The following is a 13,387-nucleotide window of genomic DNA, read 5'->3' on the forward strand; positions in this document are numbered from 1 at the left end:
TGTACAGGGCCCTGGATCGTATCTTCCACATTTCTCTAGGCTGCTGTCTTTTTCTCAGCCGTGGCTTCTCTGCCTCTCTGTCTTCATTCAGGCCTCAGAGTCTTTACATTCCAGTCTGTCTCCAGGAAACAATTTCAGCTGCCCTGAGGGTGAGGGTCGAACTCGGCACAGCCAGGTGCCTCCTCTCTCTGCAGCCAGACCTTCCTTCTCCCCATCCCAGGGGACTGTCCTACTCCCTTTAATTCAGCCAAGGCAGCTTTGAATCTATTATAAAGATAATTTACTGGGAAATGATACAAAAAGCTCCCCAAAAGGAGTGCAATATAGAACGAGTTCTGTGGGTTAAACACGGCATCAGCTTCCTCTTCCCCGCGGCTTTCTCTACCTCTAGGGGCGCAGACCCAGTAAAGACAGGAATGATGGGGGATGGGCATGTGGCATGCGCAACGTGAGGGGAAGCAAATGTGACGGTGAGAGGATGGGGCACAGTGGAACGAGAAGACTGAGGGAACAAGCCCTCCGTGCGGGCCTCATCGCTCCCAGGCGAATCTGGAAAGGATGCGGCGTCAGCGCGCGCGCAGGCGCAGCTGGAAAGGCCGCGGCAAATTGCCGAGACCCGAGCTGATCGGGGTCAGGTCGATGTCCTCGGGCGCCCCCAGCGGCTGCAGAGAGAAGCTCTGCAGGATGGGGGTGAAGTAGAGGAAGAGCTCCATGCGCGCCAGCTACTCGCCCAGGCACAGCCGACGTCCTGCAGGGTGAAAGGGTGGGGAGGAGCGAGGAGTTAAGATGGGGTGAGGGGCTCTTCAAACTTTTAGAGGAAAACGTATGAAGCCGACTGTTGGGGACATGACAGACCCACCCATCTAAAGTTCTGGGAAAGATAGTTTAAGTAATTCGTGGACCTGCTACAAGTGCAAATGCATGGGTTTGAATCTCAGTTCTGCCACTACTAGCTTTGCGATCTTGATCAAGCCACAGTTTCTGGGTAGGTATCTGAAATGGGGATAATAGTGCCTCATTAGGTTGTCGTGAATGGCAAAGGCCGCTGAAGCAGTGAGAATATAATGCTCATGTCAGTTTTAGTAGGTGGTAGCACTCCTCTGAGCACCAAACTGCTATTAATTAATCTAATCCTCATAACAACGCCAAGAGATGGGCCCTTTTATGATCTCCAGTTTATAGATGTAAAAATCGAGGTACACAGAGATGAAGGAACACAGCCAAGACCACACAGCTAGAAGCTCACAACGCTAAGGTCTGGCTGCAAAGCCTAGCTCTTAGCCATCACTCTGATAGTCCTTCTCAGAGGCAGTACCGGACACACAGTAGGCAATACGATAAGTTACCTATTATTATCCACCCCACCCCCTTTTCTAATACTGAGTTAAGCAGGAAAGGTTTTTTTTTTTTTTTTTTAGAAGGGTAAAGACCAAAGCCAAGAAAAACTAGAACCACTTCAACTGCACCACCCAGTGGAGAGACTGACAGTGACCACATCCAAGTTAAATTATCATCCTGTCTCCCTGCCTCGCTCCTCAAGGATTTCAGTCATTATCCGCCTGTAGAAGCAGAGCTGGGAAGGAGAATGAATGTCTTTGCTCATCCAAACTTGAGGGGTGGGATGAAGAAGCGAGGTTTGGGGAGTGAGATTAGGACTGGGGAATGTAAGTGGAATACCAGGCCAGAAAGACTGATTCTTGTCCCCACTGCTCTCACCTGCTGAGAAGGGCATGAAGGCAGGGCTCTTCTTGAAGGACTGACTGGCATCCAGAAAATGGTCAGGGTTGAATTCCTGAGGCGTCAGAAATTGGCTGGGGTCACAGTGGACTGTATTAAGGAGGGTGATGATATCCGTGCCCTATGTGGGTGGGGAGGCAGAATTAGCGGTGTAGAAGGGCTAGGAGGTTCCCAAACTAGGATTTCCATGCCATAGGGCTGGGAGTCCTGGGGACTTGATAAGGGGTGGTGGAGCATAGGACTCCACCAGGGGTCCAAGAAATGTGTGTGAGTGTCTAGGATTGCCAGTGATGGGTACTGGAAGCTGTTTTGTTGGGTCGGAGGCAGGATGCTGGATACCCTCCTTGTAGGAACAGATTTGGGGGTTCTGGGGAGGGGGTGAGGTCTCTGACAACAGTGTTCAGGCTCAGAGGATCCCCAGAATGAAGTCTCAGACCCTGAGGATTTGGGAGAGGGGTCCTAGGATGAGGACCTGTCATAGGGGGTCTGCTCCAGGTTCAGAACAGGGTCCTGGAAAGGGGCTGAGGTTCTGGATTTAAGGGCTTCATGTCTGTTGCTAGGGCTTGGGATGCCAGTTGCTAAGGTCCAGGGGGCTGATTACTAGGCCTGGAATCTTCCTTGCTAGAGCCGCCGATGCGCATTATAAGAGCTTGGGATATCTCTTCCTAAGGTTCCAGTGTCATTTGCCAGGTGTCCAGCGAACCTTGGGTAGCAAGGAGCCTCGAAAGGCCGTGTCCCGAATCACCCGGTGCGGCAAGCTCATGGGAATGATATCTGCGAAGCGCTGCACCTCGTGGATCACCGCATCTGTATAGGGCATGGACGCTCGGTCTTCCAGCGCCGGCAGCCGCTCGCGACCCACCACGCGGTCGATCTCCTCCTGGACGCGGGCTGGAAATGGAGAGGGGAGCATTGTTGAGGGTATCAGCAGGCTCGACTGTGTTAAGAAGAGGTGTGTGCATGCGTGTGGAAGGAGTCCAGTCAGCACTTTCCAGTGGGGAACCGCTGCAGGGGTGCATGTGAAGGTTAGCCAGAGCTTCAGAGGGAGGGGTTGGGTTCAGAAATATAGGAGAGGGCGAAAGTTTAGTTTGTGCCAGGGATCCTAAGGGCGGGGTTGTGCGGGCGGGGCTTTGGGACTGCCTTGAGTCCAGGTCCCTGATGAAATTGCCAACGGGATTTTTAAGGACTAGGCCCACAGGAGGATGGATGGAGTGAGTGGGCTGTGCGGGAGAGCTGAGAAATCGGGGGTGGGGCAGGCAGCAAAGATCCTGTCGGTGTCTATACTGTGTCCTGGAGGCCAGGGTTCCAGGCAGGAATAATGACCCAGAGGCGGGATTTGGGGAGGCGGGGTTGCAGACAATGCCGTGCCAGAGGGTCAGACTGTGTGGGAGGGGATGGGTTCAGGGGCAGGTCCAGTGGCTGAGGCTCTTGGCGGGATTTCCGAGCTGTGTGGGCGAAGTCTGGGTCCAGGTAGGCTGTGCGGACCTTGGGAACTACGTGGGTGCGGCGGCCTCCGGTGGGTTTGCAGGTTTGGCTGTGGGATCCAGGCACAAGCTGGAGGCTTTGACTTAAGGCGTACTGGGCGGGAGCTCATTGTGAGCGGGGCTTAGAGGCAGGCGGGGCGGGTGTTCTCCACCGCGCTGGGTGGGGCGGGTCTCCCCATCCCGCAGGCTCCCGGCGCTCCCACCTTGCACTTTTGGGTACTTCAAGAGCACAAGGAAGGCGTGGCGCAGCGTGGTGCCCACGGTCTCGGTGCCGCCAAATATCAGATTATGTGTGGTCATCAGTAGTGTGTCCATATGGAAGTGGCTTAGCGGGTCCTGCTTCTCCTGCGGGGGTTAAGGGGTGGGGATGTGAGCCAGGGCCGGGATATCCTGTGGGCTGCCGGCCTGTGCGACCCACTCCCCACAGACCTACACAACTGCTACTGGGTGCCAGTGCAGTCCCTCCTGTTTAACTTCCTTTCCTTGCGGGAGCTGGGGAGCGCGCAAGGTGCAAGGTAGGGAAAATCTCAGCCTCAGGGCCCGCAAGGAACAGATCCTTAAGGATTTCTTAATGAATTGGCGGAGGCCCCAATGGCTCCAGGCGCCAGCCTAGCAGAGACAGATGTTCCGGCTTCACTTTCCACCTGTGGGGAGATCAGAGCCAAACCCGCTCGGTTTGGGATCCTTGTTGGTTTGAGGCAGGATAGCAGGTCAGACCAGAGATGGGACGTCCAGGCAGGGCTTACCTGTGCTATCTTGGTAAGGAAGCAATCAATGAAGTCCCGGGGAGATTCTGGATCGAGGGTGGCCTGATGGTCACGGACGCTGCGGGCAATGAGGTCCTTCATGCGCCCGAAGTTCTGGAAAAGGCATCGGTGCGGCCCGGGAAGCCAGTCCAGGAGGCTCGGAAAGATCTTGTACAACTGGGGATGGAGCAGAGTCGGAGGGATTTGGAGGAGTAGGCAGGCTGTGTGTGTGTGTGTGTGTGTGTGCGCGCGCGCGCGCGCGCGCGCCAGCGAGGTCAGACAGGCAGGGTGGGGTCTTGAGGGGCATCTAGGTTCTGGAGAGGCGGAGCATGGGGCGGGGGAAGGCTATGTGTAGGTAGAGCCTCTGCGGAGTGGGCGGGGCCGTCTACCTCGGGGGCGGGATCAGACTGAAAGGGGGCGGGGCCAGGCAGGGCCAATCACAATTCCTTTCCTGCCCACTGTTTCCCCTATATCCCTGGACTGTCTGGACTCCCAACCCTGTCCCCCGTGTAACTAGGCCTCCTGACCTCCCCCCAGCGGCTGCTCATGATTTGGAAGTTCTCATTGATGAGGTGGATAATGGTGAGCAGACGCTCGTCCTTGTAGTCGAAGCGGCTGCCGAAGATGACAGAGCAGATAATGTTGGACACGGAGCGGCTCAGCACAAACGTGGGGTCGAAGGGCTCACCTGAGGGTGAGGGTGAGGGTGGGAATGGGTCGGGGGACGCGGCTAGGGAGACACAGTGTGTAACACACCAGACCCCATGCAGCGACAGCACTAGAGTTCACGACATCCAACCCAACCGTGACAACGTGACTTGCAGCACAGAACGGACGCTCCTCGCCACCTAACATGAAACATAACAACATCGCAAAAGTATCTGGCAACGCAACAGACAGCACAGAACCCACGCCACCCTACAGTACATGCACAACAATGCCAAACAGTAGGACAGCTATTCCTGGCGACACAACCCACAGCATACACAATACAATACCACCTATGCACAACATACAACACATTAGACGCAGTGCCTGACGATCCTACATCCTCACCCAGCAACGACACACAGCAAAATACCTAACACCCAATGATCTGATAACCGAACAGATTACAGAAAATAATACAAAAACAACACATTCCAACATGAATAGCACCGCCCAGAAAACTGGGTCTGGAGTTTGGTAGACATAGTTTGGATCATGGCTTGGTCTCTTAGTCTAGGTGTGACATGAGTGGACTGATTTCCCTTTTCTGCGCCTCAGTTTTATCACCTGTAAAATGGGCTTGAGGATAGTCTTCTCTTCATGGGACTGTTACAAGGAGTCAGCGAGTGGGTGGCTGGGAAGTGATTAGCTAAGGGCTTTACCTATCATAAACTTGTTACAAACCAAGGTGGTGTGGTAGGCTGAATAATGCCCCCCCACAAAGATGTCCATGTCCAATTTCCAAGCACCTGTGTATATGTGATTAAAGCTCCTGAGATGGAAAGATTATTCTGGATTATCTGAGTGGGCCTAATGTAATCACAAGGGCCCTTATAAAGAAGAGTCTGAGTAAGAAAAGGTGATGATGGAAGGCAAAGTTGGGGAAGGGACTGGAGGATGCTGTGTTGCTGGCTTTGAACATGAAGGAAGGGGCCATGAACTGAGGAACGCAGGTAGCCTCTAGAGGCTAGAAAAGGCAAGGGATCCGATTCTCCCCTAGAGTCTCCAGAAAGGTGACCAGTCCCACTGACCCAGTTTAGATTTTGCATCTCCAGAATTATAGGAGAGTAAATTTGTGTTAAGTCACTTGATTTGTGGCAATTTGTTGCAGCAGCAACAGGAAGTATACAGGCAGTTATTAACCTTTTGCTTAACATTACATCATGTAATCCCTGCAGCAACCCCTGCCCCCAAAGCCAGCAAGATTTGGAGATCAGGATAGAGTGCTGTTTATCTATCTCTGCCTCAATTTCTTCTCCTGTAAATTATGGCTTATAATAGTACCTACTTCTTAGCTTTGGGTGATTTCTCAAGGAGGTAATATACACGAAGTTCTTGGAACAATGCTGGCTTATGGTAAGAACCATCTAAGTGCTGGTTATTTTATTAACTTTTTTTTCATGGTTGACAGTTTGACTGGGTTTATATCCCAACTCTGCCACTTCCTGGCCACATGACAACCTTTCTGGGCCTCAGCTTCATCAACTGTAATAACTTCTAGGCTTGCTGGGAGGGTGCAACTTGTTAACACATGCAAAGAGCTCAGCCTAGTGCCTGGTATCCAACAAGCACTTGTTAAATGGACATTCATACATTGAGTATGGACTTGGGTGTCAGTGAAACAAGGGTTTAAATCTTGGCTCCTCTACTTACTAGCTTTGTCACTTCAAGCTAGTTACTTAACCACACTGTGCCCTGATTTTCTCATCTGCAAAATGGATTGTTCTGAGGCTTAAGGGCTTATGCATGAAAACGTGCTTAGCACAGGCCCCCCACCATGTGGTGAGTTCTCAAGAGCAGCATCATCATGTCATCCACCACATTTACACGAGCAGCATTCAGAATACCACACAGACACAGCCCATCCAAGCAACCATAATATTCTGCCGACCTTCTTCAAGGAAACACAGCACCACAGCTGTGTTTCCTTGGGGCGCCTCCAGGGGGCGCCTCTATTATCGTGGACTAAGTGAGAAGCCACCAGTTTTGAGTTCATACCCACGCTGTGGGATCTGACAGTCCTGACCACTAAGTAGGAAAGATGTGAATGAGGGATATGGCTGTGGGATCTGACAGTCCTGACCACTAAGTAGGAAAGATGTGAATGAGGGATATGGCTGCATCCCGAGACCCCAACCTTCAGTTTTCCGAAGCTCCGCCAGCAGGAAGTTGCTTTCCTCCAGAATCCGCTCCTCAATGCTCCTCTTCCCCATCCCGAAGTTCCGCAGAATTTGAACAGAGAATCTCCTCAGGACCTTCCATCGGTCCCCATTGGAGAAGGCAATGCCTGGGGAGAACAGGAAGGGCCAGATCAACCAATGACTTGTCCCCAAGACCACTGCTGTCTTGAGTCCCCTTCCCTGATGTTTGATAAGAGACAGACTGAAAGTTTGGAATCTTCCCCAAGCCCTTCCAAGAAGGTAAGCCCTTCTTGACCCTCCAGGCTGGATCAGGTGCCTCCTTTGAGCTTTTCTAGGGCCCTGGGCTTCCCTCACCACAGTCCTGATCACTCTGCTCCTGTTTCCACCATCACAGACCTGACCACTCTGGGCTGTCACTGTCTGGCAATGGGCTATCTCCTTCACTAAACAGTGAAGGCAGGGTAGGGGGTCTGTCTTGATCACCACTGTGTCCCGAGTATCATCCAGTGCAGGGCTTATCCCACAGGAGGTGCTGGTGGTTGCTTATTGATTTGTGAGTGCACAAATGCGGGAGAGAGGCAAGAAAAATGAGCACTGAGACTCTGGGAACTCATCCAGGAGCGAGACAGACCTGGTTCTGGTGTGTGTGCAGTCGAACTGTAATCATTCTACCTAATAAAACTGAAAAAGGAGGGAGAAAAAGACAGACCTGGTCTCTTCTCTCCCTGGACTCACAGAGTCTTAGCATAGGCTGGTCCTTCTTCCAGAACACTCTTCCCCCCAAGTGCTCCTGACCGGTCACGTTTATCTTTTAGGTGTCAGCTTAGAGGTCACTCCTCCCTCTAGAAAGCATTTGCTGGCCCTTCTTCCACTAGCCAGCTCAGGTGCTTCCTCTGGGCTCCTATGGCTCCCCCGACTTTCCCCATCCTGACCACGCTGTGGTCACAGTCTGGTGAGTGAGTTGTGTCTCTCACTGCCCTGGGAGCTACAATAGAATATTGTTACAGATTTGTTCATCTCTGATTCCTCTGGAACTAGCAGAGAACTGGATGTAAGGAGGAAAAAGGTATAGTGTGTTGCTCTTACAATGTATGCATTATCTCATCCACCTCTGGTCAAAACTTTCTCTGATGGTAGACTGAAGGTCAGAGAGGGGCGATCACTCACCCAAAGGTACCTGCTGTTAAGTGGCAGAATCCTGCTGTTACCCTCTGTGCTGCGTACTGAGTAATTAGATGGTAGCTATTTTTAGTAACAGATGATGTATATATCCTGATGTTTTCTGTGTAAAAGTAGCAAAGTGAGTTTCTCAGCTGCCCTGTCTCCACCTCCTTGAATCCGATGTACCTGGACGGCTGAGGTCATAAGATTAAGCCCAGGGGACATGGAGGTAGAAAGTGTATTGAATACACAATAGCTGCTCTTTTTCATTTATTTTTAAATTAAAAAAATATTTATTTATTATTATTTTTTAAATTATTATTTTTTTTAATGAAGGTAATGGGGATTGAACCCAGGATCTCGTGCATGTCTACCACTGAGCTATACCCATACCCCTCCTTTTTCTTTAACCAGAATGCTCTGACTCCAAATCATGGGCAGCTGGGACCCATCTAGTGAAGGGCAAGAGGGAACCCTAGAGATTCTTTAGGGGGAGAGGAATTGTCCAGGATGCGGTCTCCAGGACCCCCTTTTTAATCAAAGCATCTCCCCCCTCTTCCTTCCTTCCTTCCTACCTTCCTTCCTTCCTCTCTCTCCCTTTCTCTCTCTCCCTTTCTCTCTCTCTCTTTCTCTCTCTCTCTTACTTTCTTTCTTTGGCCTTGCCTTATGACTTCCTTTGAATAAGAGATTTGTGTTAAAAAAAAAAAAAAAAGAAAAAAACTCCTACAAGACTAGGTGATTTCCAAGCATAAGGAGGACAGGATCTCAAGATAGGAGAGGTTTGGAGTTGGTGATGTGAATTGCTGGATGGATGGGGATGAAGTTGGGTGTGAGATGGGATGAAAATAGAAATGGGGCATGAGGGGAGATTATGGGATTGATGATAAATTGGGTTTGAGGTTGGTGATAGGGATGGAGTTAGGTAGAATAAGAAGGATTGGTAGATTGGGGTTGAGATGGAGCTTGGGGTTTGGTAGGTGTGTGGTGGGATTGGTTTTGGTGGTGGGATTGAAGTTAAGGTTGACAATGGGAACTGGGGACCGACAACCTCAGTAGGTGATTGGGGGTAGAAGATGGGGCTGGGGCTGGGGAGAAAAATGATAGTGGAGTTCAGTTTGACTAAAGGACTAGGATGGGCTTGATCATAGATTTTAACATGGGGATTGGGAGAAGGTTAATGATGGGAATGAAGGTTGGAATGAGATGTAGTCAGTGTTGCAGATAGAGATGGAGTTGAGGTTGAAATGGGGAATGTGGAGGTATGCTTGCTGGGGATTGGGTAGAAGTGGACAGTGTGGGCTGGGGCCAAATAATTTAGCCACTTAACTGAGATGGAAATTTGATGACATGGTTAGGATGGAGATAGGGGTTGGGATGAGAGTGGGGCTGGAGTTAGATGGAGATAAAAATTGGCGTGGAAGTGTAATTCAAGATGGCGGTGGGATTTGGGGGTGGCAAAGGTGGGACAGACTTGATCTTAGATGAGTACTGCCTGGCTGCATCCCATCTGATGTCGTTGGTGAGATCAGAGGCCCTGAGTGTCACCAAAATTGGGAGGACAGTCTCCTACCCTTATCCTCTCCCTTACTGTGGAATGGGTTGGAGGTGGAGGAGATGAAGAGCAGGCTTACCATTGCCCTTAGTGAAGTTGAGAAAGGCAGGGCAGTCGCCACGGCCACTAAACTCCTCCTCTTGGTCCACAAGGGCCTCCTTCACGGCTTGGTACCCACTGAGGACCACCACCCGTCTGGGCCCCAGGTACACTGTGTACACTGAGCCGTACTTCTTGCTCAGCTGAGGATAGGAAGACAGAGGTCACAGGGTCGGGGTGGGACCTTGGGATCCCTCTCCCTTGTCCCTCCCCCTCACCCAGGCTTAGGCCTTTGCACCTTGGTGAGGGAGGTCAGCATGTCTTGGGAGCGAAGCTGCAGCAGGTTTCCCAGGAATGGGAGAGGTCTGGGGCCTGGAGGCAGCTGGCCTTTGCCCTTTGAGCTGATGGTCAGGAACAGACAGACGAGAGCCAGGAGCAGGAGCAGGAGCAAGATGGCTGTGCTCATACTGTCCATGGTGAAGGCAGCTGCAGGTGTTGGAAGTGGGCAAAAAGGGAGAAGGCAGGGCTGGGGAGAGTGGAATCCCTTCATTCCTCATCTCCTTCTGGAACTTGCCTTCCCCAGGAAATTGGGGCCGATGGAGAGAAGAAAGGAAGCAGAGAGAGGCAGAGATATGGAGAGGCCAGGGGATGGGGAGAAAGAGGAGGGGGGTGGGGAGGAGGGGAGAGAGAAAGGGCATGGAGACAGTCAGAAAACAGGCAGAGGTAGTCAGAATACAGAGAGACAGACAGAGATAGAGACAGAGACAGATGGAGAAGGGCAGAAAGGAGATAAAGACAGAGACAGAGACTAAGAGAGACAGAGAATTGCACATGGAGATAATGAGGACACAGAAAAGCAAAGTGAGACATCTAAATATCTATAGATACCTGCCTGCCACCTGTCTATCCATCTTTCTATCCGTCCGCCCATCCATCCAACAATCCATCCATCCATCCATCTATCTACCATCTTTCATGAGACTGACTCTCACACAGATACAGTGATAAAGAGAGATGGAGACACACAGGGACAGAGACAGACAAATCAGGGTGCAGATAGAGAGCCAGACAGAGAATAATCACAGAAAGAGAGGCTGACAGAGACTAGAGAAAGGAGACAAAAGTAGAGAGACCCAGAGCTAGAGAAAGAGAGGAGAGAGAGTTGGCGAGATCGAGATAGATACTCACTGAGAGACACAGAGATAGACACTGAAAGAGTGATAAAGTGTGTGTGGAGGGACAGACAGAGAGAGGAAGAGGTGAAGCCAGACACAGGGCTTGCTGGCGAAGACAGTGACAGAGATAGAAAAGAGAGCTACACAGAAAGGAGAGACATGGAGGAAGAGAGAGTCAGGGAGACAGACAGACAGGGAACATTAGACAGAGCCATGCAGAGACAAAGACCAAGAAGGACTGAGACGTAGGGAGGGCAGAAGCAGAAACAGACAGAAAAGTGTTCTGAACCCAGGGGTCACATTCCAGAGAGAGATGCCACCTGCTGGGTAAAGCACCAGGACACAGTGCCCAGGAGCTCTGAAACACCTTGACAAGTGAAAGAACAGAGTCCCAGAGGGCACCCCAGAGAGACAGACCCAGAGACCCTGAGAACCTGCGGAGGAGATAACAAGAAGGGCCCCAACCCATCTCAGAGACAGGAGATGGAGCCAGCGATCCCCTCTCTTGAAAGCCACCTCCTCCTCTGTGACCAGCACCCTGCTTTTACCTGCTGAGCTGCAGGGGCAGCTGAGGTGGGTTCTGGAGCTGACTGGCTGGACTGGCAGTGGCTGTTGCCAGTGTGCGCCCAGGAGCTCTGTGTGTGCTTTGAGGGCAGGGGCTGCTCTGTCCACACCTCCCTGCCCTACTTTCTCCTAGTTCTCCCAGTGGCCTTTAATCCCACCCGTCTTCCTGCCTTACCCTGCGTGCGGCCAGGGCTCACAGCCAGATGGAATGATGCCACTCTCCCAAGCTCTCCACCTGGTATGTCTGTTTTTGGCTTCTGCACCAGAAACTAGCCATCATTACTCAACTCCTAGTCAGGTAAGAAGGGCAGACTGCAAAAACCTGAAGCTGGATGAGGACTCCAGTTCCTGGGGTGGGGCTGGGGTGGGGCAGAGAGCCCCAGAAGTCAAGGGCCTGGGAGTGGAGGTGTGGGTGCCCCCACAGGTCCTTTGGTGTACACCATGGTTGTCGTTCCCATGGGGAGGGGGTGGGTGGTGGGTGGGGAAGAAGTGGTTGGAGATTCTGGGGAATTTGACACCAAAGGTCCCAGGCACATGCTGGGATGGAGGTGGGGCCCATGGTATTGCTTAAGTCCCAGAAAGGCAGGTTAGGGCACGTCCTGGAAGAGGGGTAAAGCCTTGATTATGATTAATTCTCTCTACTTTTTTTGGCATCTATAATTCTGTCGGAGAGAGGCAGTACTGGATCTACCTGAACCCGGCAAGTGACTTTTCCCTGACCCTAGAACTGGGTTGAGAGGGGCCTGATGGGACTGCCTTACTGGGGAACTTGGGGTTCATGAGAAGGGGAGGTTTAAGGGGCTTTGAGTTCTTCTTGCAGTCTGACTTGCTCTCCAGCTGCAGAGGGAACGTGGAGTGGGGAGGGATGTACTGGGAGCTTCCTCAGCCTCAGCACTACTTGGGGCTAGGTAGTTCTTCAGAGGCGGGAGGCTATGCTGGGCATGGGAAGACGTTTAGCAGTCTCTCTGGTCTTTACCCACTAGATATCAGTAGCAGCCCCGCCCCCAGATGTAAAAATCAAAAATGACTCCAGACATTATTTAACGTCCACTGGGGGGCAAAGTCCAACCTTGTTGGGAAGCGCTGGTGTAATGGAAGGCACTGAAACACACACACACCAAGGGCAGCTGAACCCTCCTCATCTTTAATTGGCCTCTCCTTGACCCCCAACTCTCATGCTTTTTCCTGCCCCCTCAAACCTCCAAGACCTTTTCCTCCCATCTCACTCTGTTGATGACCCCATTTTTCATCCCATAGAGAAAAGAGCAAAAAACAAAACAAAACAAAACAAAACAAAACAAAACAAAACAAAACAAAACTAGCTCATTCTCTAAAACCATGCTTGCCTGCCTACAAGAATCTGAGCCACAGATGAAGCCGTCTTTCCTGACACAGAAAGGGCAATGTTTCCCGAAGGTGAAAAGGCCATCCCCTTCCTGTCACCAACTGGATGACTTTCCTTCTGTTTATTGAATCATGTTTTGTGTAGCTGTGCGTAGATGGATTTTTTCCCCCTAGTTTACAATTTTTTGAGGTTAAAATTTAAGATGTCATGAAAGATACAAATCTTGCACAAACATTTGCAGAGTTTTGAATGCATACACCGGTGTCATCCAAAGCCCTATGAAGACAGAGAATGTGCACAATTTTTCTTAATATGGGATCACTGATCTCAAGAATATTCCACTTACAAAATTAGTCTCCAGTGTCAAGAACTGATCGTTGATGCGAATTTAACTCGTATCGTCTGTAAAAAGTCAATTTATAAAAAAGGAAATATTTTAAAATGGCAGCTAGTGTAATTTGATTCTGAAATGTTTTGTTCAGAAAAAATTAGGGTCTTATGGGGCTAGATTATTTTACACCTGTTAACCAATTATACTTTTTTGCTTTTCCCTCCAGTGTAATATATAGAAAGAGCCTGGGCTTTGCAGTCAGTAGATCTGGATTCAAATCCTGATTCTATCACTTAAAAGCTATGTGACATTCAAAGATTTACTGAATGTCTCTATACCTCAGTTTCTTCATGGGCAAAATGGAAGTAATACTTTACATCCCAGCCTGTAATTCAGTGCCTGGC

General features: G+C 50.7%; 1 protein-coding gene across 1 annotated transcript; it reads right to left on the reverse strand.

Annotated features, from left to right (window-relative positions):
• Positions 1–257: 257 nt before the first annotated feature.
• LOC105093356 (cytochrome P450 2F5) lies at positions 258–11,561 on the reverse strand. Its single transcript, XM_064489345.1, has 10 exons — positions 11,483–11,561; positions 9,867–10,054; positions 9,609–9,771; positions 6,813–6,962; positions 4,495–4,655; positions 3,968–4,144; positions 3,425–3,566; positions 2,441–2,628; positions 1,717–1,858; positions 258–748 (listed from the first exon to the last, which is right to left on the reverse strand). Exons 2-10 carry the CDS (start codon positions 10,041–10,043, stop codon positions 723–725), a joined length of 1,326 nt encoding a protein of 441 aa, XP_064345415.1. The 5' UTR covers positions 10,044–10,054; positions 11,483–11,561; the 3' UTR covers positions 258–722.
• Between the last annotated feature and the right edge of the window lie 1,826 nt (positions 11,562–13,387).

This window comes from Camelus dromedarius, chromosome 9, assembly GCF_036321535.1.
Source record: "Camelus dromedarius isolate mCamDro1 chromosome 9, mCamDro1.pat, whole genome shotgun sequence".
Lineage (NCBI taxonomy): Eukaryota > Metazoa > Chordata > Mammalia > Artiodactyla > Camelidae > Camelus > Camelus dromedarius.

Excerpts from the sequence above, each read along its gene's own strand:
- LOC105093356 (XM_064489345.1), bottom strand. The coding sequence starts at position 10,043 with ATGGACAGTATGAGCACAGCCATCTTGCTCCTGCTCCTGCTCCTGGCT. Across the intron at positions 4,656-6,812 it reads GGAGCTTCGGAAAACTGAAG|GTGAGCCCTTCGACCCCACG; the intron begins GTTGGGGTCTCG and ends CCTCACCCTCAG. Across the intron at positions 2,629-3,424 it reads GAAGTACCCAAAAGTGCAAG|CCCGCGTCCAGGAGGAGATC; the intron begins GTGGGAGCGCCG and ends CTCCATTTCCAG.